At 64.0% G+C, this 20,975-nt stretch overlaps 1 protein-coding gene across 1 annotated transcript in view; it reads right to left on the reverse strand.

The window, feature by feature from the left end:
- Megf6 (multiple EGF like domains 6) overlaps positions 1-20,975 on the reverse strand; it is a 92,670-nt gene that overhangs the window by 63,745 nt on the left and 7,950 nt on the right. Inside the window, exon 3 of the mRNA XM_027947442.2 lies at positions 19,401-19,510. Within this exon, the coding sequence (XP_027803243.2) occupies positions 19,401-19,510 (110 nt within the window). The remainder of the gene's footprint in view (positions 1-19,400; positions 19,511-20,975) is intronic.

A 20,975-nucleotide genomic window follows, 5' to 3' on the forward strand; every position in this document is an offset into this window, starting at 1 on the left:
AGCTCTGGGTGGCCATCACTTGGGTAGAGGGGACAGGAGATGCCAGCCAAACTCGGGCCAAGGCCAACAACAGGAGCAGCTCACAGGCCGTTCTGGAAATCTCTGGCATCTTCTTTCTGGAAGGATCCTGCAGCTTCTTGAGCCCCGGCCAACTATAGTGGCTGGAGGTGGCAGCCCTGCCTGAGGGTGAGCCGCAAGCAGGTGCAGGGAGGCCCAGAGACCTGGGTGGGGGCCTCAGCTTCAGGGCGGGGCCTGCAGAGCTGGGAAGCAGCTTGGGCTCAGTCACTACTCAGTGCTCACTGAGCGTGCTCCATACTACGTCCCCTCTGACGCTCACAATGGCCTCCTGTTTCCCAGGGAGGAAGCAGAGGCATGGCAAGGCCGTCCCCCACACCCAGGTCCTGGGCAGGATGCCGCACCAGCGGCTGGGGCACCTGGGACCTGTTGCTGTCCTGTGACACCTGGCAAGCTGGTGTCAACCTCACACCTAGCATCCCACCAGGGCCGAGGGTCAGAGATATGAGAGGACCTGCCAACGCATCTTGAAGCCCAGTCTCTCTGGACGGCACACAGGGCAGAGCCATCCCCATCTACAGGACTCACCCAGCCCAGAACTGGTCCCTTCACAGGGCCCCTCTGAGTCCCCTGCCCAGGACTGGCACCAAAGTGGACTCCAGGAAGGCTAAGGGCTGGGACTACAGGGACCTCGGTGACACCCCCAGCGACTGCCCTCTGGGGTCTGCTGCAGCTGGACTCGGGGACTCTGTGGTGCACACAGCAGGGTTCGGGTGATGAAGCCCCTGGTCTTCCCTGGCGGGGGCCAATTCTACTGACAGCTGAGACCCTCCAGCAGACCAGCCTGGGCTCATCTCGCCTGGGGCTACTGCCCCTCACCAGCACCGCCATGATGCAGGACAGGGACCGCTCAGATGAGGATCCCCAGGCCTGGGACCAGGCAGCCCCGTCCACGCTCACTCTGCAATGGGCTGCACCCTGCTGACCCCTAAGGTGCCTGCCTGGCACAGCCAGTGTGAGGGGCGAGAAGTGACCACCAGGGGCTCAAACCTCCAGAGGCACTCTGGCTGGGGTTCAGCAGCCGGCCCAGGCACCTCGGGGGGGGCTGAAGAGGCCACCCCTCTGGCTGGAGTGGCACAGTGGAGCCCAAAGAGCGTTGGCTCAGACCAGCAGGTGGGCTCACACGTGGCTGAGGGGTCCTTGGAGGGGCCTTGGACACACCTGAGGGGCCGACTCCAGGTGGGGAAGACACACACCACCGTCCCCTCCCTAGCCCTTCCAGCCACCCTGCCCTGACCAGGATGCCCGCCTGCCTGTGCCCTGTGACGTCAGTGTCCTTCGGCCCCCCGTGACAGCAGGCTTCCCGTGTTGACCAGCACCAGCTGCCAGCACCTCAGGGACAGGCACTGTCCTCTGTGCCTTCTAAAGCCCGGGGCTGGGGCTGGACCCTCTGCCACAGAGGAAGCCTGAGCCTCGAGGGTCTGAGAGCTGGCAGGGAGAGCAGCCAAGGCATCTCCACACGGCGCCCGGCCGCCTCCGGGCCCCTAGGCTGTGCCCAGCCTTTCCTCTGCCCAGAATAGAAAGTGCTCACCCTCAGCCTGGCCAGCGGGGGCTGCTAAATCCGGCACCACGGCTTCTTGGCGGGTGGGCAGAGGCTGGGCTTCATGGCCAGGGCGGCCAGGAAAAGGTCTGCCAGAGGCCAGAGGCCTGGGTGTGGCCCCTCTGCCCCAAACACTCCCAGAGAGTGCCCCTGCAGCCACGCCACCTGTTAGGGCAGGACGGGCCGGGACCTGGCCACGCAGTGCTCCCAACACTCCAGGCTCCTCCGGCCCCTCCACAAGCCCCCAGCCCAGCACTGGGGAGTCGAACACGTCATCGAGATCCCATGACACCCAGGCAGCAGGGGGCTCAGTGTGCCCAGCTATGAAATGGAACAAGAGCCTGTCCCAGTGGCACACACCCAGGCTGCCCTGTCCTCCAGGGAGTGTTGCTGGCCCCAAGGGCCATGGAGGGGATGCTGTGGCCGAGGCAGGGGAGAGCATATTCAAAGGACTCAGGAGGCCAAGGCACAGCTGGGGGAGAACTGTCCAGTCAGATCACCTGGAGAAGAGGCTGAGGCCCAGGGGGACCCGAGCCTGGGGCAGCCCCAGAGCCGAGGGGGCCTCAACCTCCTCTGAAGACAGAGCCGTCTACTCCCGAGCCTCGACTGCTGCTGGACCACTGTCCCGGCCACCTGAGACGCCCACTCACCAATGCCCAGTGAGTGGGATGAGCTCACAGACACCCCTACCCGCCACGCCTGGGAGACCTGCTTCTCAGTGACCCTGCTGTAATTATGTCATTAAAAGACCACCCATCCCTGAAGCCGGCCTCGGGAGAGGCCACACAGCCCCATTGTGCACAGAGCCAGGCCAGGCTGGACCTCGCCATTCTGGAGAGAGACAGAGGCGCTCTGTGGGTGGCAGGCGACGGGGACAAACCTGGTAATTAAACGATTCACTGGACCAACATGAATATCCTCCCACATCAGCCCTTGGAGAGAGCTGGGAGCTCTGAGGGAGGGCTCCATTCTCCCAGGCTGCCTGCTAGCCACCTGCGCCCAGCCAGGGGGACCTGGAGCAGCCACACCTGCCTAACCCACCCTCCCACCAGGAGGGACCAAGGCCAGAGTCAAAGCCACCGTCCCCTCCACACCACTCCATCTCAGGCAGACACGGCTGCCGTCCCAGGCAGCAGGGGCCACGGAGGCTCCTCCAGGGTGAGGAGACTAGAGGACAGCCAGGTGTAGATAAGCAGGGGCCATGGCCACACCGTCCCCCCGGGCAGGCAGGCAGAGCGAGGGACAGCTCTAGCTCCTCTGTGGCAGAGGGGGACACAGCGGGCTGTGGCTCTGTGGGGGTTGACATCACCCAAAAGGCCTTGACCTGAGGCAGCCAGACTGAGGCTGACCAGGAAGGGTCAGGGCCAGGGGCCAGGTACTCCGAGGAGCAGAGCCCAACACCTGAGTCCAGAGCTGGTCTCCTCTGCCCACTGCCACTCCACTCTCAGGGTCCTGCACCACACGAAGCCCCTGTCCTCGAGATGCCCGTCACCCATTTCCCAGCAGCCCACCCTCCCCAGCACAAAACATCCACACCAGCTCTGAGCCCTGACAGGAGGTGGGCCAGGACCACTGTCAGCCCCTCCGTGTGTCCACCTGGCCACCGCAAATGCTCTGGGTACTGTGCTCCGGGAACCTAGCCTTCAACAGAGACTGGGGGCAGGAATTGCCCAGGCCCGGGCCCCCTGCCTGGGAGCCAGGGAGCAAGACCCCAGGTGGGCTGAGTCTTCCCCAGGTGCACCAGCCCCCCCAGTGCATGCTGGGACCCCTCCCCAACCAAACACTAAGCCTCCCTGGACGGGCCTCCTCACAGCCAGCTTCGGCCCCAAGTGGGACACCTTCTGCTCACGGGAGCCTGGGGACAAGCGCAGGGAACAGCGTGGATGCTGGGAACCAGAGCCCAGGATCAGGGTCCATCTTCACATCCTCAGGACAGGAGCTAAGTGGCTCCCGAGGAACCGGCCCAGGTCGGGGCCTCTGCAGCTGAGGGCCCCAGAAGAGCCACCCCAGGCAGGTGGCAGGTGGAGAGGGGCTCAGGTGGGCCAGCCTCAGCTCCTCCAAGACAGGGCTTCTTTCACATGCTGGACGGAGAGGCCCTGCCCAGGGCCCACCCCTACAGGAGACACCAAGGGAGGCAGGGCGGCCCGGTTCCCTTCCCACCCTCGCCGAGGGCCACAGTCCCGGGGTGGCAGGATCCGCTCCAGGCCTGGTGGAGGCTGGTGGCCAGGAGCAGCACTGGTGTCGTCTGCACCCGGGGCGAGGTCGGACTCACCCTCAGACACAGGACAGCATTGAGGGAGCTGGCAGGAGGCTTTCTCCCCACCGAGCCATTATTCCAGCCCAGGAACAGCCGCCCTCGAGTCAAGGCCAGGTGCTCCCACCCCTCACCCTCTGGGGCTCTGCTCCCTGGCCTGGCTGCAGGGCCCCACCAGCTACCACAGCCACCTCTAGCCCCTGCCACGGGGTGCCCACCACCCGCTTCCTGCTCGGGCAGGGAAACCAGCTCCCCAAGGGCGGGAGAACCAAGGCCCCAGGACAGACTGGGAGCAGAGGCTGCAGGCAGGACCACACCTGCTGGGGTGGGGCGGTGCGGTGGGGCAGAGAAGCAGCACCCAGGGCACTTGCCAGGCCAGCAGAGGTGGCCCCTGCCACATCCCACCCAGAGTGGCTGGGACCCCAAATTCCTGGCTGACCCTCCCCTCCAGCCCAGCCCTCCAAGTCCAAACCACTTCTCTCTCCCATCCCCCTGCTCCTGCCCCCATCTGGAACTTGGCCTGATCCCCACCCCCCAACTTCCCTTCCCTTCCACAGGCCCACCTCCTCCAGGAAGTCCTCCTGGCCATGCTACCACACTGACCAGCCTCCTGGGCCCAGGAATGAGGGCCCAGCACTCCTGTGTGGAACCGCCTCAGAGCCCCACACTGCCTGCCCGATTTACAGGGGAGGACACTGAGGCACAGCCTTCCCACATCCCACAAGGTCGGCTGAGACAGACATGGGAGATGACCCGTCATCACGGTCACAACTTGTAGCCAAAAGACCACCGTGACAGCAGGACTGTGACCTGAAGTTCGTCCGGCCTGTCCTGTCCTTGAAGACTCAACGCAGCCAGCCCTGCAGAGCACGGCTCACCTGCAGGTTCTGGGGTGGGGCTGGGGCACCTGCCTGCTCTCAGGAGTGGCACACAGCAGGGCTCCAGTGTGGAGGCAGGACAAAGCCAGATTTCTGGCTGGTGAAGACCCTCCTGGCGGGTCGGAGGAACGGAGGTTAGGAGGGGATCCTGGAGGCCTATGAGGGGCAGGGTGTCCCAGTTTGACAATCAAGGCGCTAACCTGCGGAGTACAGGCTGGCTGTCCTGCAGAGAGGCCACAAGGGAGCTGTACCTCACCCAGGTGCAGGGTCCCGTGTGTGGTCATCCCAAGAACCAGCTCAGCCCTGTGTCCACCTCGGTGGCCCATCTACAACTTCCTCATCACTGTCACGGTCAGAGCCACAGACCCCTTCCTGACCCTTCCACCAGCACTGGGCTCATCTCCACCGGCGCACCTCATACCGCAAAACAGGGGGCCCAGGGCCCCAGAGGCTGAGTAGGCCACCCTGTCACCAAGGCACCAGAGCTAGTCCTGGACAACTGAACTGCAGGCCGTGCCCGGGGCTGTCCCCCCACCTCCTTCTGGGGGGAGCTCTGCTGCAGGCCGTGCCCGGCATCTGACCACCCGGCACAGGCTCTGCTTTGTGCTCCAGAGGCCTCCTGCACATCGACTGGCCTCCGGGCAGTGGGTGGGTCCACGCAGCAAGGCCTGACTTGGGTTGGGGGAAGGAGGGGCACTGAGCTTGGAGGGAAGGGCGCCAGGGCTCCCTCCCTACCACTCCCCACAGTCACCAACTGAGACCCCTCCTCCCTCCCCCACTCTTTGGTCCAAATGAAAGAATTTGGGGGAACCAGAAAAATATGGTTTTTACTTTCAAAACTGGAACCAATCATAATTGTGGGGTTAGTTAAATACTCCCAACTGGGCCTGAGCCCAGGTCTGCGTGCCCAAGCCCCAGCTGGGGAGCGTGGCGGGAACGGTGGGAGGTTTGGGTGGGAGAAGAGGTGCCCCCGCACCCCTGGATCAGCCCTACAAGCCCAGCCCTGCATACCTCACCCTTTCTCCTAAGAGAGAGGGCGGCCACTCTCCCATTGCTCTGCCCCCTCTGTGGCCACTCTCCTAGGAAGCCCACCTCAGAGGGCCACAAGCTGGTCATGGGTCCTCCTGGTGCAGATGCCGTGCCCCTCTCACCTCCAAATCTCCAGATCTCAGGGGCCCCACCCTGACCAAGGCTCAGCCCCCACGGGAAGGTTCCAAGCGCTCGCTGCAGCAGACCTCTCTTGGGCCCCGGCTCTCTGCTCAGGAAGAGTGGCCTCCCTTACCTCAGTATGCTCTCCCAGGAAATGGACGAAGCCAGGTGACAGCAAGGTGACAAGCTGAAGAGAGCCAGGCAGGCGTCAGAGCCACAGGCTTCCCTCCCCAGCAGCAACCACCCTGCGGCCAGGAGCAGGCACGAGTTCAGGGACACTCAGCCGCATCCCCGAATGAGACCTCTGTGCCCGTCAGAGGGGCTGTCCTGACCCCAGGCCACACAGATCCTCCTGCTGGACGCTCAGGCCCCTCCCCACAGGACGCTGAGCCCTCAGTAGACGCCAAGTCCCCCCACCAGGTGCCTAGACAAAGAGCCGCTGCGAGCCCTGGTACCCTCTGGTACCCAGGAGGCTACGTGTCAGCGTCTCTGGGATGGGGAGGCTGCTCGGGGTGAAGGAAGCCCTGGCCAGCAGGGCTCAGAGCTGGGCAGATGAGAGGAGGGGGCTGGGGATGGTGGAAAGCAGCCCTGAGGGCAAGGTCAGGGGCCCTCACCCCCTCCCAGAGGACAAGACCAGGGCAGATCAAACCCCCAGGTCACCACCTCGCCATCTGCCCACAACCCTGCCCTGAACCCCCAAGGCAGCTCCCAGGGGTAGCCCCCGCCAACCCCCAGCCCCACCCCTCTCCTGCCCGACAGCCCTGGTGTTTCCCCAAAGCTGGAGGCAAGAGCAGGCACCCCAAAAAGACAACTGGACAGAGGAGCAGGAAGGCCCGAGGGGCCTGTACCACCCGGGCCACAGGCAGGACTCCCAGGAGTGAGGTGGGCTCCGAGTCCCTGGTCCTGCTGCACCCTGCCTGCCACTGGGCAGGGGTGGCACCTGGGACCAGCCCACAGAGGGACTGGCCAAGGCCAGGAAGCTGAGGCCTCCGGCAGCAACGAGGCAGGGGACCCACCCTCCCCAGCACTTAGAGACAGCCTTTCAACCACAGGGAAGAGCCACCTGCTGCCCAGAGCCCAGGAGCAGCAGCAGAGGCCCTCAGCCCCAGGGGTGGCCAGCAAGAGGGCCAGAGGACAGCTGGCGAGCTGGCAGAGTCCCCAGACCCCAGGCTTCCCACAGTGCTAAGCGCCCCAGGACCTCGCCAGAACCCTGTCCTCGGTCAGATACTCAGAGTCGGTCATCAGGAGTGTCCCACAAAGGGAGTGAGTGGGGTCACCTTTACCAACATGGGGACCTCTGATTTCCTTCCAACTTCCCAGGACTTTCCTCCCGAGGGGAATCCTGGGGCGAGCAGTCGAGCCTTCTCACACTGTGCCCTGGCATGCAGCGGGAAGGACCCGCGGGCCCACCCAGGAAGCAGCCCAACACCCGGGAGCGGGCAGGTCCAGGCTCCAGGCCTGCGGAGCTGGGGGGCAGAGACTTGGCAGAGCAGGAGGCTGAGGCACAGCAGAGCCACGCTTCAGTGGCCCAAGGAGCCCGGGACGCCCGTTGGCGGAGGCTCTTCTGCCGCTTTCCGACCAGGCCCTGCAGGACTTCTCTTCAGAAGGTCCGTCGCCCCTGCTCTCACCCACCAGCACTCCCTGACCACGGGCACCTGTGCCGCAGCCCGGTTTTCATGGTCTGTCTGGGCTTGCGGTCAGTGGCGTGCTGTGGTCCATTCACCCGTCACCTCACCTTGGCTGGGAACAGGCATCCTTGTCTTTCAACAGTTCGACAGTGAGGGCTCTGGTCGGGGGCGGTGCCACCCAGGCCCGGGCCCGGTCCCCACTACTCGCCACCCTTCTCTGGGCCCTGCATTCTTGTCATGTGGCTGGACAGGGTGGGCTCCGAGACCAGGTGGTGCAGAGGTATCTGCTGGGGGGCCGCTCCTCCCACCTCCCCCAGTCAGGCTGCAGAGAGCCAGGAGAGGGGATCAGCAGAGGTCCCCAGGAGATTGCCCGCCTGTCCAGTCCCCAACTTCCCACCCCTCCACCCACCAGCTGGCCGCAGGTGCTAGAAGGCACTCCACTCACCGTACTGACAGCGGGGACCCTGGAAGCCTCGGGGACAGTGGCATAGTTGAGCTGAGCCTGGCACACAGCGGCCACCATTAAAACAGAGCCCAGAAGTGCATTCAGCTGCAGAGAGGACCAGAGACCATGAGGGTGGGGCAGCCCCAACGACCTGCCAGGACACAGTCCCAGAGGACCCCTCCCCGGGAAGTCCCCCCTCCAGCTCCAATTCTGTCCTCTGCTTCTGAGAGACTGGGCTCCATTCCCGCCCAGCCCTGCAGAGAGGTGGGGAGGGGGCAAAGCCTGGAGCCTGGACAGAGGAAAGCCCCCTCCACACGCCCTGAGCCTGCGACGGCTCATAGGCTGCAGCCCTGGCCCAGCCTAGGGTCACTAGCCCCAGCCCACTGTCTTGGGGCACACATAGCCACTACCCCAGAGCTGGCCCCATCCCCAAGGAGGGACCCTCTTTGGATATCCCCACACTCCAGAGTGCAGGGTGGGGTGGAAAGGCTGTGCCCCACCGCCATGGGGTGCTCGCTGGGCAAGTGGACACTCCAAACGGTGAGTGAACCACCCTCACCCCTGGGGCCTCCTGCCAGGAGTGAGGAGGGACGCACTCTACAGAGGAGGGCCCTCCTGCAGCCAGGGGAGCACCCCAGGACACCCGGAGCACAGCAGGGGAATGAGCAGCTGTCCACACGTCTCCCCTGCCCCATCCCCTTGCTCCCACCCCAGCGGGCCAGGCACATGGTCCAAGCAGCCCTCGGGACCAGGCACTGCCTAATGAGGAGACAGAGGCTCAGAGCCATTCAGTATGTGGCCCCAGGACACACAGCAAGGTGTGAGCAGGGCCCAGGCCAATGCCCAGACCCAAGCCTCTTCAACTGAAGTGCTGGGTCAGGAGGACCCACCTGTGTTGCCACTGGGTGGAGGCACCTCCCCCAGTCCATAACCACCCCTCCACCACAGAACGGTCCCAAAGGACCCTCCCTCCCCAGGCCCCTCAAGGCCCAGCCTTCCACACCCACCTGGCCTCCTCCTCCCTCCAGCCCAAGGCCTGCAGCCTGAGGCTGTGTCCGAGGGGGGCAGGGGGGCCACAGGGGAGCCGGGACATGGGAAGAAGCCCACAGTGACCCCAACACACATGGGACGGGGTGCTGGGGCGCCAGGGCCCGTGTGGCAGGAAGGCATCAGTGCCTGAGGCTCTGTGACCTGGAGAAAGGCCAGCAGTGTCTGCTCTTCCCCAGGAGGGCCTCCACTGCCCGAGACCACAGAGCCCAGCAGCCAAGATGGCCACCCTTGGCAGGAAGCAGGTGCAGCTCCGGGGCCCAACCCTGGGGCTCTGCCCTGTCTATGCTCATCCCGGGCTCAGTGCCCCTGCCTGTGTCCAGTTCTGACCATGGGGCCTTAGAGGTGGGGACAAAGCGGTCAACTGGCCATCAGACCCCTTTCCCTCCCAGGCTGAGCATTCACTTCCAAGGTGGGGCAAGTACCCCTGTCCCCACAGGCTGGGTCCCACCTCCCTCTTCTCAGGCCCCCCTAAGGGGGTCTGTGCCCGCTCTGTGTCCTCAAAGTTCCCATCACACTGGACAGCACAGGGACAGCAGCTGCCCCTCATGAGGAACGTGATGCCTGGAGCACACCCGAGGGACTGCTCCGGCCTCGGACCTCAGTGCAGGCGGGACGTGTGGCCTGCTCCGTGAGCTCAGGGTGGGGCACGTGGGGCAGAGAACAGGCACCCAGGTGGCCCAGCCCCAGAGGCTGCGGAGCGAGGACCTGCTTCACTTCTGACGTGCCGGTTTCTGGAACACCCGTGAATCTCGTGAATGCCAGGTGGTGGCTGGGGACCTGCCTGGGGACATCCCTCGTGACTGCTGGCTTGGAGGAGCTGCTCCCACAGGACCTCAGGGGCCCCGGGAGAAGCTGTCTGAAATGCAAGGCCAGGCAGAGGGGACCTGGGCCCACAGCACCACGGGACCTGCAGCTACCAAGGGGCCCTGTCCCCTGAGGGCCGGGCAGGTGGAGGGAAGGCTCAGGCCGGGGGGAGGACATGCACGGCAGGGGGACTTCCTCCAGTGACCAACTGTCCACTCATCTCCAGCGCCTCCCTCAGTTCCCCACTGCACCTGAACCTGGGCCAGTGTCTGGGCGGCACAGGTCAGCTGGGGGTCTAAGACCTGCTCAGGCCCCAGCCCTGATACTCTGTCACCCCTGTTTTCACCTCTGCAAGCCTCAGTTTACCCCTCTGAAAAATGACAATGTGCAGGCTCCCACGTGACGTCCACATACACAGAGTGACACCCTCGGGCCCTGGAGCAGCAGGTCAAGCCCCCAAGCTGAAGGGCGTCTCCCGCTGGTTTATAGACTGGGACCCAGAGGTGTGGACACTGGTCCCTGCCAACTGTCCCCGCCTCCCTGGGCCAGGCGTTGCTCTGGGCGAAGCTGGCAGGTCTGCCCCACATTCCTACGGCCAAGCCTGGGAGGGACTCAGGCCTCCTGTCCCCAGGGTGCTGGCAGGTTTGGAGGGCCATGCCGTGGTCAGCACGTGAAGGCAGCATCTGTGATAGCTCAACAACCTCTGCACAACTGGGTGCTGAGGGCCAGGCCAAGAGGCCTCAGGGGACCCTGGGGCCCTCCCCACCCACCTTGAATTCCCAGAATGTTCCAGATGTGGAACAGCCCCTCCCTCAGCTGGGCCTGGGTCCCTTATCTGCACCTGGGGGTCAGCCCAGCACCAAGACCTCTGATGGACAGGATGGTAAGGGAGATGGCCCGGTAGTGCTCCAGCCAGGCCTGGCCCGCATGCGTCTGGTGAGCCCACACTTTGGCTAGGGTGACCACCGGGGACCCACAGGCGGCTCTGATGAAGGCGGAGTCACCTATGGGTAGACAGAGGTGTGGGGTCCTGGATGGCAACAGGTGGCTCTGATGCAGGGTGACTTACAGACCTGGCTGAACAGGGAGGGACCGATTCCTCAGCACGGCCTGTGTCAGGAGTGAGCTCTGACGCCCACACCAACAGCCAGCTTTCCAAGGTCCCCTTGGTGGGACAGGAAGGCCCACTTCACAGGGGCTGGGAGAAGGGGCCAGAGCAAGGCAGGACCCAGGGACACAGCTGCCAGCCCCCAGGACTGGATCTGCGTCCTGTGGACACAGAGGGTCCACTTCAGCAGGCAGTGACGACGACTGGCCCCAGCTCCCACCTGCTGCCCCCACCAGCTTGAGGGGCTCTGCCCGCGCCAGCCAAGGAGGAGCCGGTGGGGGTCTCGCTGTGCCCCAGGGCGTCCTGATCAGGGCAAGAGCCCAGCCGGTGCATCTTCCTCCAGGGTCCTCCAACCACCAGCAGAGGAGGTTAGAGCTAGACTGACCCGGGCTCCAGCTGTCCTGACCCCGCCCGCCAGCCACACAGGGAAGGCACAGGGATGGTCGCACAACACTGGCGCGTGAAGGCCGAGACCAGCCTGGGAGGTGAGAACCAGGCTCCACCAGGGGGCGCGGGCCTGGCGGGCTCAGGGCAGCGCAGCTCAGGAGGCCTCGCACACCTCCCTGGGAGCCGAGGAAGAGGCCCCGAGTCCCCATGCCTCTGGGCTCCTCACAGCCAGTTTAGAAAGCAGAGACTGCACACCCAGAACCTTCCAGAAAGAAGGGCCCCTGTGGCACTCAGGATCACCCTGCATCCAAGGGCCACTGTCATCTTCCCTCCCATAGCCTGTGCTCCCCACGGCAGCCCCGGGCAAGCTGTCCCTATCACTGCGACCCCCAGAACCCCCGGGGACCAAAACCAAACATAATCAACACCTGGCCAGGGCTGGAGGTGAGCTCAGAGGAGAGCACTGGCCTTCGAGCAAGGGCCCTGGGTGCCACCAGCCTGCAAAGACAAGCCGCCTGGCTAGACAGACAAGTGACAGCCCCCCATGCCCACCGAGGCCACCAAGTAAGTCCCCAGGACTGTACCTGAGATGGCAACAGCACAGAATTCTGGGTAGACCCCAGGCACCGGGAAGTGCTAGGGAGGTGATACGGCCACTGCCCCGAGCGTGCCCTGGACAGACGGCTCTGGACAGGTCCCAGCTGCAGGGCTGGGGTTGGAAAGGAGAAGCTCTGGGTGGGTGAGCGCACAGGACTGTCTGTGGGTGTGGGAACGCGTGGGCTGAGTGTGACTGTGAGTGTGCAGACCCTGTGCCTGTACGGATGAGTGAACACAGGAGTGTGAGCCTGTGGCTGAGCGCGTCTGTGCGTCTGAGCTGGGTACCACCGTGAGCAAGTTTGAGTGGGTGTGCAATGGCAGAAGCATCTTAGCTTAAATGTGTGCACACGTGTGTGAGTAGAGTGTGCACAGGTCAGTGCAAGGCAGTGTGTGGCGTGAGCTCGCAGGTGGATGGCAGGGTCAGGTACAGGAGAGAGCAAGCTGCCAGGCTCAGGCCCGCAGAGCCAGGCTAAAACCCCACAGCTGGGAGAGCAGGGGGCTGCTGGGGACAGTGACAAGAGCAGGGGTCACGGTGCGACACAGGACCCTCTGGGCTTGTGGACCCTGCACTGTGTCCGCATGGAGGAAGGGAGGCCCAGGACCTGGGATCAGGCTCCGCCAATTCCCACGCTGGGGCACGGGCTGACGGACGTGTGGTCAGATGGGAAGAGGAAAGGCCGAGGGCAGGGGCAGGAAAGCAGAGGGCAGCCGGGCCCTCCTGGGCCTTCCTGCAGCCCCTCCAGCAGCCGGCCAACCAGGCCCAGCGGGACACAGTGGAGGGTGCGGCTGCCGGGCCCTGGGCGTCCCAGGAGAGGAGAAAGACCTGCAGGGCTCACCTGCCTGGTGGACTGACAGCTGGACACAGAGGCTCCAAGTCCAGGCCTTGGCCCCAGACACCCCCACTACAGGCTGCTGGGTGCTGGGCCCCTTCCAGGTCAGCATCCAGCAACCATGGCTCTCATCCCTCTTGCCAACCCACCTGTGGGCAAGGTCCCAGGCACCTGTGGGCAAGGTCCCCTCCTGGGTCCCTCAGTGACGGCCTTCCTATTCTGCTCTGTGGATGAGAAGGCCTTGCAGGTGACAAATTTTTCAAAGAAGGTGTGGCCTCTTCCTGGACAGCCCAGCAGCCCTCAAGCAGCAAGACCAGGACCAGGCATGAGGAGATTGGAGCAGTGACACCACAGTGTCCTTCCCAGGCTATGGTCTCCTGACCACAGAGCTGAAGGCCAGGCTGGCCCAAGTCACCCATGCTGAGCACACACAGGGGACCGGACACCAAGACCCAGGCTTCTGAGAGGTAGAGACATTCCCAGAGTCCACGCCACTCCGTCGGCAGATCCAGAAACACCGCCCTCCCCCCTCCCAGCAGGTCCCTCCACCCAAACTCCGGACAGTTCTCACGAGGACTCGGGGACTGCGCCCTGGTGGGCTGTGTCCTGCAGAGATGCATGCCTGCCTGGGACACTAGACTGTGACCTTGCTTGAAAATAGGGCCTCTGTAGATGAGATTGACATCAAGATGGAGAAGAGGACATGTCAGGTTAGGGTGGACCCTGAATCCAATAAGTGTCCTTACATGAAACAAAAAGAGGACACCCAGAGTAGAAGGCCACCGAAGGCAGGGCAGAGGGACCCAAGGAGGGCCAGAGAGCCTGGGAGCTGGGGACACAGGAAGACCGTCCCCCAGAGCCTCTGGGGGAGCACGGCCTGCAGGCCTTGACTTCAGGCTTCCGCGGCCAGCACTGCCAGGGCCCAGCTTGTGGCCACTGCTGAGGTGGCCACAGGGACCATCCTCCACCCTGGCCTTACCACACCCTCCTGCCCGGCTGCCTCTGCCCAGCTCCTGTCTCGCCCTTCCGTTCCCTGCCAGGACCTCCTCCCCAGCTCGCCCCCACCCTCGCCTCCTCAGGGCTCTCCGCAGCCCTGACCCGCGGCAGGGAACTACCCCTCCCAGACCTGGCACCGCCCGACCTCGGCCCAGGGCCTCGCCTCCCCGTGCTTCTCACCACACGTGAGGGGCGCACTCCCCTGCTTTGATTGGTTGCTTCCGCGTCTTCCTTTTTGAGAAGGCCCCCGGGGTTTGGGGGATACACTAGCTCATCTGTCTCAGGACGCCGCAGTGAGTGTTGGCACATCAAGGACCTGAGAAGTCCTGCAAAACGACTTAACTCTGCTCCTTGAACAGCGCACAGGACGGGACTCCTCTCACGGCCTCTCCACATCAGTCCTGATGCCCTCCGCAGGCTCCACCTCCTGGCCTCCTCAGTGGACCTCACTGCAGGGCTGAGTCCAGCCCAGGAGGGGAGGTAAGGGGTCATAGGTCTTTCCGGTTCCTCATCCCTGTGTGTCCAGCTCAGGGTCGGCGCACAGAGGGACTGGGGAGTCGGCTGCTCCCTGCCAGGCACCTGGGCGGCCACACTGCCCATTCCCTGTCTTCAGGGAGGCCGCCCAGGTGGAGGGTCCTGCCAGGACCCAGGTGGCAACAGCTGGAACATGGGGGGGGCGGCTATGCAAACCATGTCACCCGACTGGATGAGGGTGGGGGCCAGAGGACCTCTGAGCAGAAAGGACTCGCCCCCGCGGTGGCACAAGCCCGCTGCGCAGGGCCACGGGGCTCTCAGGAAGCCCCAACGTGGAGCCCACACCCGATACCCCACCCTCCACTTCTCTCTCTGGTCACCTCCGACACCAGTGCTGGAACTGGTCTGGGAGAAACTGCTTGCGATTAGCGGCTTCCTGCCATTCTCTCCGGGCTAGGGGTCCCGTCATGCTCTCCTCGCTCTCCTACACAACACGTGGCTCCCACGCCCACCCTCTGGCCTGACGCGTCCTCCAGCCAGTTTCCAGGTCACACCAGCAAGGAAATTTCACAATGGCTGTGAGGGGGGGTGTCAGCAGCTCGGGGTACCCTGCCCTTCCCCTGCTGGCAGGGTCTGCAGGGTGACAGAAATAAGGAGAGGCCCAGGGGAGGGGTCCTGAGTGCCTCTCCTGCAGGCCAGGGGGTGCTGGGGGGGCACCATGGCACGGGAACCGGGAGGGGACCATGGGCAGTCACTTACACTGTCACCTGACCCCAGGGAACTCGAGCCCCCACAGGGACCCCAAGACTTCCACCCAAGACAGAAGTCCCTTGGTCTGAGCCCCACCTGCCCCGTCCTCCTGGCATGAGGCCCTCAGTGGGGACACTGCTGAGCTGGAGCAAGGCTTCCCCGAGGCTCTGGCCCCCTCAGAGGCTCCGCCCACCTAGCAGTTCCCCCAGAGCTGCAGGGGAGACCCCGCGGGCTCTGAGCTTGGCCAAGCCCTCGGGGCCAGAGGGAGGAAATGCCCCCAAGCCACCCAGCAGTGAGCGGCCTGGCAACCCCACACCTGGCCGTGGAGGGCACAGCTCCTCACAAGTCCTGCCAACAGAGCCCTCAGCCAAGGGACACGGCAGCCAGGGGTCCCCCACCCCTAACAGTTGTCCTGCAGCCCTGCTGGCGGGGGCCAGACCTCCTTGTGCAGAGCTGCTTCAGTGGGTACCAGGTACCAGCACCACAGAAAAGCTCCACGTGGCTGCCATTCAGTCCGTGCCTGAGTTGGGTGTTGTCACACCCGTGTCACAAGTCCAATCTCAGTGCCAAGCCCAGGACCCAGCTGTGGTCTCCTCTCTGCACTGCTTTCCTCACACAGGGCGGTGCCCAGCTCAGCAATGGACGCTTGCCCCATGCTCTTGCCTGGGCCAGGCCAGGGTCACAGCCTGCCATGGCCCTCCTGTGGGACCAGAGAAGCCCCCAGCCCTGCCTGGCCCAGACACTTCACAAGCAGGACCTGGAGACCACAGAGCAGTGACCATAGGCCTGCAGTTCATGGCAGGAAGCCCACTCCCCAGGGAGGGGCAGTTTGAGAGGCCCCTTGCAGTCTTTTCGACAGCTGGACTGGAGGCCCCACAGCTCACAGAGCTCCGAAACCCCAGCCGTCCAACCACCCCTCCCATAGGTCCACCTGCTGACCCAACTCAGCACTCACCTCCTGACTGTCTGGGGCTCCCAGCTGGCACCTGGACATTTGTGCCATCCCCAGATACTGCCCTAGCCCAACTGGCCTCATCTGCCTGGGTCACTCCCTGGCCACAGGACAGGCACCTGCTTGGGTCTGCCACCCACCAGACTGTGGACTCGCCATGGGCAGGTGCTGCCCCTGCCAGGTCCTCGTGACTCCACAACACGTGAGAGAAGCAGGGGAAACCCGAGGGATCCAGAGAGTGGGTGAGTGGGTGAGTGAGTGGGTGAGTGGGCGAGTGAGTGGGCGAGTGAGTGGGTGAGTGAGTGGGTGAGTGGGTGAGTGGGCGAGTGAGTGGGTGAGTGAGTGGGCGAGTGAGTGGGTGAGTGAGTGGGTGAGTGGGTGAGTGGGCGAGTGAGTGGGTGAGTGGGTGAGTGAGTGGGTGAGTGAGTGGGTGAGTGGGTGAGTGAGTGAGTGGGTGAGTGGGTGAGTGGGTGGGTGAGTGGGTGAGTGGGCGAGCGGGCGAGCGGGCGAGTGGGCGAGTGAGCGGGTGAGCGGGCGAGTGGGCGAGTGAGCGAGTGGGCGAGTGGGCAAGTGAGCGAGTGGGTGAGTGGGTGAGTGAGTGAGTGAGTGGGTGAGTGGGTGAGTGGGCGAGTGAGTGGGTGAGTGAGTGGGCGAGTGAGTGGGTGAGTGAGTGGGTGAGTGGGTGAGTGGGCGAGTGAGTGGGTGAGTGGGTGAGTGAGTGGGTGAGTGAGTGGGTGAGTGGGTGAGTGAGTGAGTGGGTGAGTGGGTGAGTGGGTGGGTGAGCGGGTGAGCGGGCGAGTCAGTGAGCGGGCGAGCGAGCGAGCGGGCGAGCGGGCGAGCGGGCGAGCGAGCGGGCGAGCGGGTGAGCGGGTGAGCGGGTGGGCGAGTGGGTGAGTGAGTGAATGAGTGAGTGGGTGAGTGGGTGAGTCGGTGAGTGGGTGGGTGAGTGGGTGGGTGGGTGAGTGGGTGAGTGGGTGAGTGAGTGAGTGAGTGAGTGGGTGGGTGAGTGGGTGAGTGGGTGAGTGAGTGGATGGGAGAGTGGGTGAGTGGGTGAGTGAGTGAGTGAGTGAGTGAGTGGGTGAGTGGGTGAGTGAGTGGGTGAGTGGGTGAGTGGGTGAGTGAGTGGATGGGAGAGTGGGTGAGTGGGTGAGTGAGTGAGTGAGTGGGTGAGTGAGTGGGTGAGTGAGTGGGTGAGTGAGTGGGTGAGTGAGTGGATGGGAGAGTGGGTGAGTGGGTGAGTGAGTGAGTGAGTGGGTGAGTGAGTGGGTGAGTGAGTGGATGGGAGAGTGGGTGAGTGGGTGAGTGAGTGGGTGAGTGGGTGAGTGAGTGGGTGAGTGAGTGAGTGAGTGGGTGAGTGAGTGGGTGAGTGAGTGGGTGAGTGAGAGTGAGTGAGTGGGTGAGTGAGTGGGTGAGTGAGAGTGAGTGAGTGGGTGAGTGAGTGGGTGAGTGGGTGAGTGAGTGAGTGAGTGGGTGAGTGAGTGGGTGAGTGGGTGAGTTAGTGGGTGAGTGAGAGTGAGTGAGTGGGTGAGTGAGTGGGTGAGTGGGTGAGTGAGTGGGTGAGTGAGAGTGAGTGAGTGGGTGAGTGAGTGAGTGGGTGGGTGAGTGAGTGGGTGAGTGAGTGAGTGAGTGGGTGGGTGAGTGAGTGGGTGAGTGAGTGGATGGGAGAGTGGGTGAATGGGTGAGTGTGAGTGAGTGTGTAAAAAGGTGATTGAACAAACAAGGAGTGGACACAGGTCACCACAGAACGTGCTGGAGCCCCCAACTCTGGGCGGGACAAGCCCAGCGAGCACCCTGCCGTCTGAACGCTCCTGCTCCCCTTCCCCAGCCTCTCACTCTGGGGGCCAACCCCTGGGTGAACGGGGAGAGGCCGGAGAAGCCAGATCACGTGGCTGGACTGGGATTATTCAAACAAACAAAATGAAACAGTAAGTCAGCCAACCCTGCACTAAAAATGAACTTCAAAACAAACAACTAGAGAGCCCAGCTCCAGGTGGGTACCCTGCTGCGTCACGTCCCACGTGACAAGAGACCCACCTGCTGCCCCACTGCCCAGCCCAGCTCCTCCACAAGCTGCCTGGGAGGATCTGGCAGAGACCCCTCCCCTGAGGGCACTGGGTGATGTCCCTGGGCAGTGGCCACTGCCAGCACCTCGCCCACTGGAGCCTGAGGGTCCCACGTCGGGGAGAGAGCTCCACAGCTGGTGCAGACAGGACCTTTGGGCACATCCAGAGCTCATGCCAGACAAAGGGACGGGAGAGAGGGACACAGTCAGTAGGACCTGCCACACCAACCCCACGGTGGCCTCACTTTCCCAGAAAGCCAGCACCTGCCCGGCCTGCAGTAGGGGTTGGCCCTGGCCCCTTCTGCCTCCACCCCTGACCTTGGTTGGTCACTCCAGACAGGTGAAAAGCAACCTTCCTCAGACCCAGCAGGGGCCCAGAGGACACCAGTGGCTAGCACTGCCCTGCACACCTAGCTGGGCCTGGACAGCACACCCCGCTTCCTCTGCCACCCCTGCTTCAGCCCCAGGGCCGTCATCAGTGCCACCTCTGGCAGGCACGGGGGCCTTCAGCTTTGATGTCTGTCCCCTCTAAACAGAGCCCTGTGTTCCTCCAGGCAGAGACGGTCAGAGAGCCAGAGAGAAGTGCCCTCGACTGTCCCCCAGGCTGGGACCCCGCCCCCTGGCTCAGGGGAGCTGGCCAGTGTCCCACCCTGTCCCGTCCACTGGAGTCAGCCACTGCTCCCTCCTTCCTTTGCTCATGTCCTGGACAGTGACTCACTTCCCTCCTGGAAAACACCCCCATCCCTTCCCTTCCCTTTATCCTGCTAGCGCTGGGCTCAGGACCAGTGGCTGTGTCCCCAGGAGGGGACTCAAGAAACCCAGGAGCCACAGCCCGCGAACCCAGCCACCGCACAACCTCCCAGAGGAGGGTGGCTGACTCCTCACCCAGTCACCTTCACCTGCCAGGGCACCTGCCCCACACCCACCTGCCTGTCCCCTGTCCCCATGCCAGCAGGCCAGGAACCCTTCCCACATGGTCCCTGTGGCCAGTCCATACAGCCACAAGCCGCATCCTTTCACAAACCAGGCTTCAGAGCCGCGGGTCTCAGAGGACGCGATCCTGGGCCCAGCCTGCTCTCAGCCCCAGCCACCCGTCCCGATGTCCCAGGTTGCACAGCACCTGAGCCACGCTGGACGCACGGGGATGCCCACACCTGTGCCACAGCCACAGCCCTCCCTGGCCATGCTCCTGCCAGCTTCAGTGCTGAGAGTCGCTGTTCCGTTTTTCTCTGTCACCTCCCTTTAACAGCCCCTGGCAAGTCGAGCTGCTGGACCAGTGACCCTGGTGGCTCTGGCATTGCTGTGGGGAGTTGTACCCAGTGCAGAAGACCCCGGCCTGCAGCCCCAGGGCCAAAGCCGGGAGGGCACCCGCCAGACAGGCCTCTGCTGGGCAGCAGGTGCAGAGGGACAAGCACACTCACCTGAGAGGCAGCCCTCCTGACCCGGCTGCTGGCTCCATCCCGGGCAGCACCGGAACACGGTGTGGGCCTCCGCAGCATACACCTGCCTGTAGCCTGTGTAGTAGACGGTTCTGGAAAAGAAGGAAGGACACATTGGCCACTGCAGAGCAGCACACCGTGGCTCCCTCCACACCCAGGAGACTGGCTCCCACGCGGCCCAGGTGGGGTGGCTGCTGCCTACACCCGTGTGCCCCTGCGGCCGGGTCAGGGTGCTGCGTGCAGGAGGAGCCGTGCAGGAGTCTCAGGCTGCACTCTTCCTGTCCATGCTACCCCACTCCCTCTGCCCAGCCCCCAACTCCCACGGTGGGCCTGCTCCAAGCTGGGGTCAGGTTCCCACCTGGCCCACGCCCCAGTCTCAGCTCCGGCCAGGCTGGGAGGACTGGGGGATTCAGAGTGGATGTGCCCAGCCTAGGGGGGATGGCTTTTGGAGTAAGCTTCATGCCTGAGGGGCCCAGGGCTGGGTGGTTGGTCCAAGGTGGTACCAGGCGTCCTTCCTGAGGGGTGACCCTGCTCTTGGCCCTCCCCCACCCAGACAGCCTCTAGCTGCAGTCAGCAAGGCCCCTCCCAGCCATCTGCCCCGTCCACTCCAATGCCGCCTCTTGCTGCTTGTACTGGGTTGAACAGTGTTCCCCAAACTCACGTCCACCTGGAACAGGGCTTGATTCAGAAATAAGGTCTTTGCTTAACCCTTAGTTAAGATGAGGCCGTACTAGATTGGAATGGACCCTAACCTCCTGGTGTCCTTACAAACACACAGGGAGAAGCCGTGTGAAGTAGAGGGTGTGATCCAGGGACACTTCTAAGAGGGCCAGCAGCCGCAGCCTGAGAACCACAAGAGGCTAGGGCAGGGACCCCTCCGTCTCTCCAGGGGCAACCAGCCCTGCCCACACCTGGCCGGGGACTCCAGGCCTCCTGAACAGCGAGAGGACAAATTCCTGGTGCTTTAAGCCACCTGGTTTGTCATGGCTTGTTGTAGGAGCCCCAGGAAACACAGGGGCTCAGAGCCTGGCACACACCCCAGATCCTGTGGCTGGGAGGCCTTTGTGCTCACAGTGACGGAACCGGGCCGGAGAGACAGACAGAGAGACTGAGAGACAGGAAAGAGTGGCCAAGGAGGGACGACGATGGGAGGCCCAGCCCCAGCACCCCCTCCAGTCCCCCACGGTCCACAGGGATGGAATCCAGGGGCCAGCCAACAGCCACTGTGTTGGGCCCTCGAGCCTCTGGGAGCGGCCAGGCAGCCTGAGTTGTCACCTCCAAGTGACAGACCACCTCCTTGCTGGGGCTGGCGCATGGGAAGCAGAGTTGGCCCAGGCCCCAGGCCCAACAAACAAACAGGGCGGGGGCCACTTCCTGGACGCACACGTCCACGCCAGGCACTGCACTCGGAGGTGCTGGGAGCGCCTTGCACGACACCTTGGCCCGACATGAAACCACTCGCCTGCGCAAACCCACCCGCGGCAGACGACATGGAGCAGAGCCCGAGCGCACGCCTTGCAGTGTAAACAGCATGGCTGCCGCAGGGCCAGGGTACGA

The sequence above is a fragment of the Marmota flaviventris genome, chromosome 10, assembly GCF_047511675.1.
Source record: "Marmota flaviventris isolate mMarFla1 chromosome 10, mMarFla1.hap1, whole genome shotgun sequence".
Classification (NCBI taxonomy): Eukaryota; Metazoa; Chordata; class Mammalia; order Rodentia; family Sciuridae; genus Marmota; species Marmota flaviventris.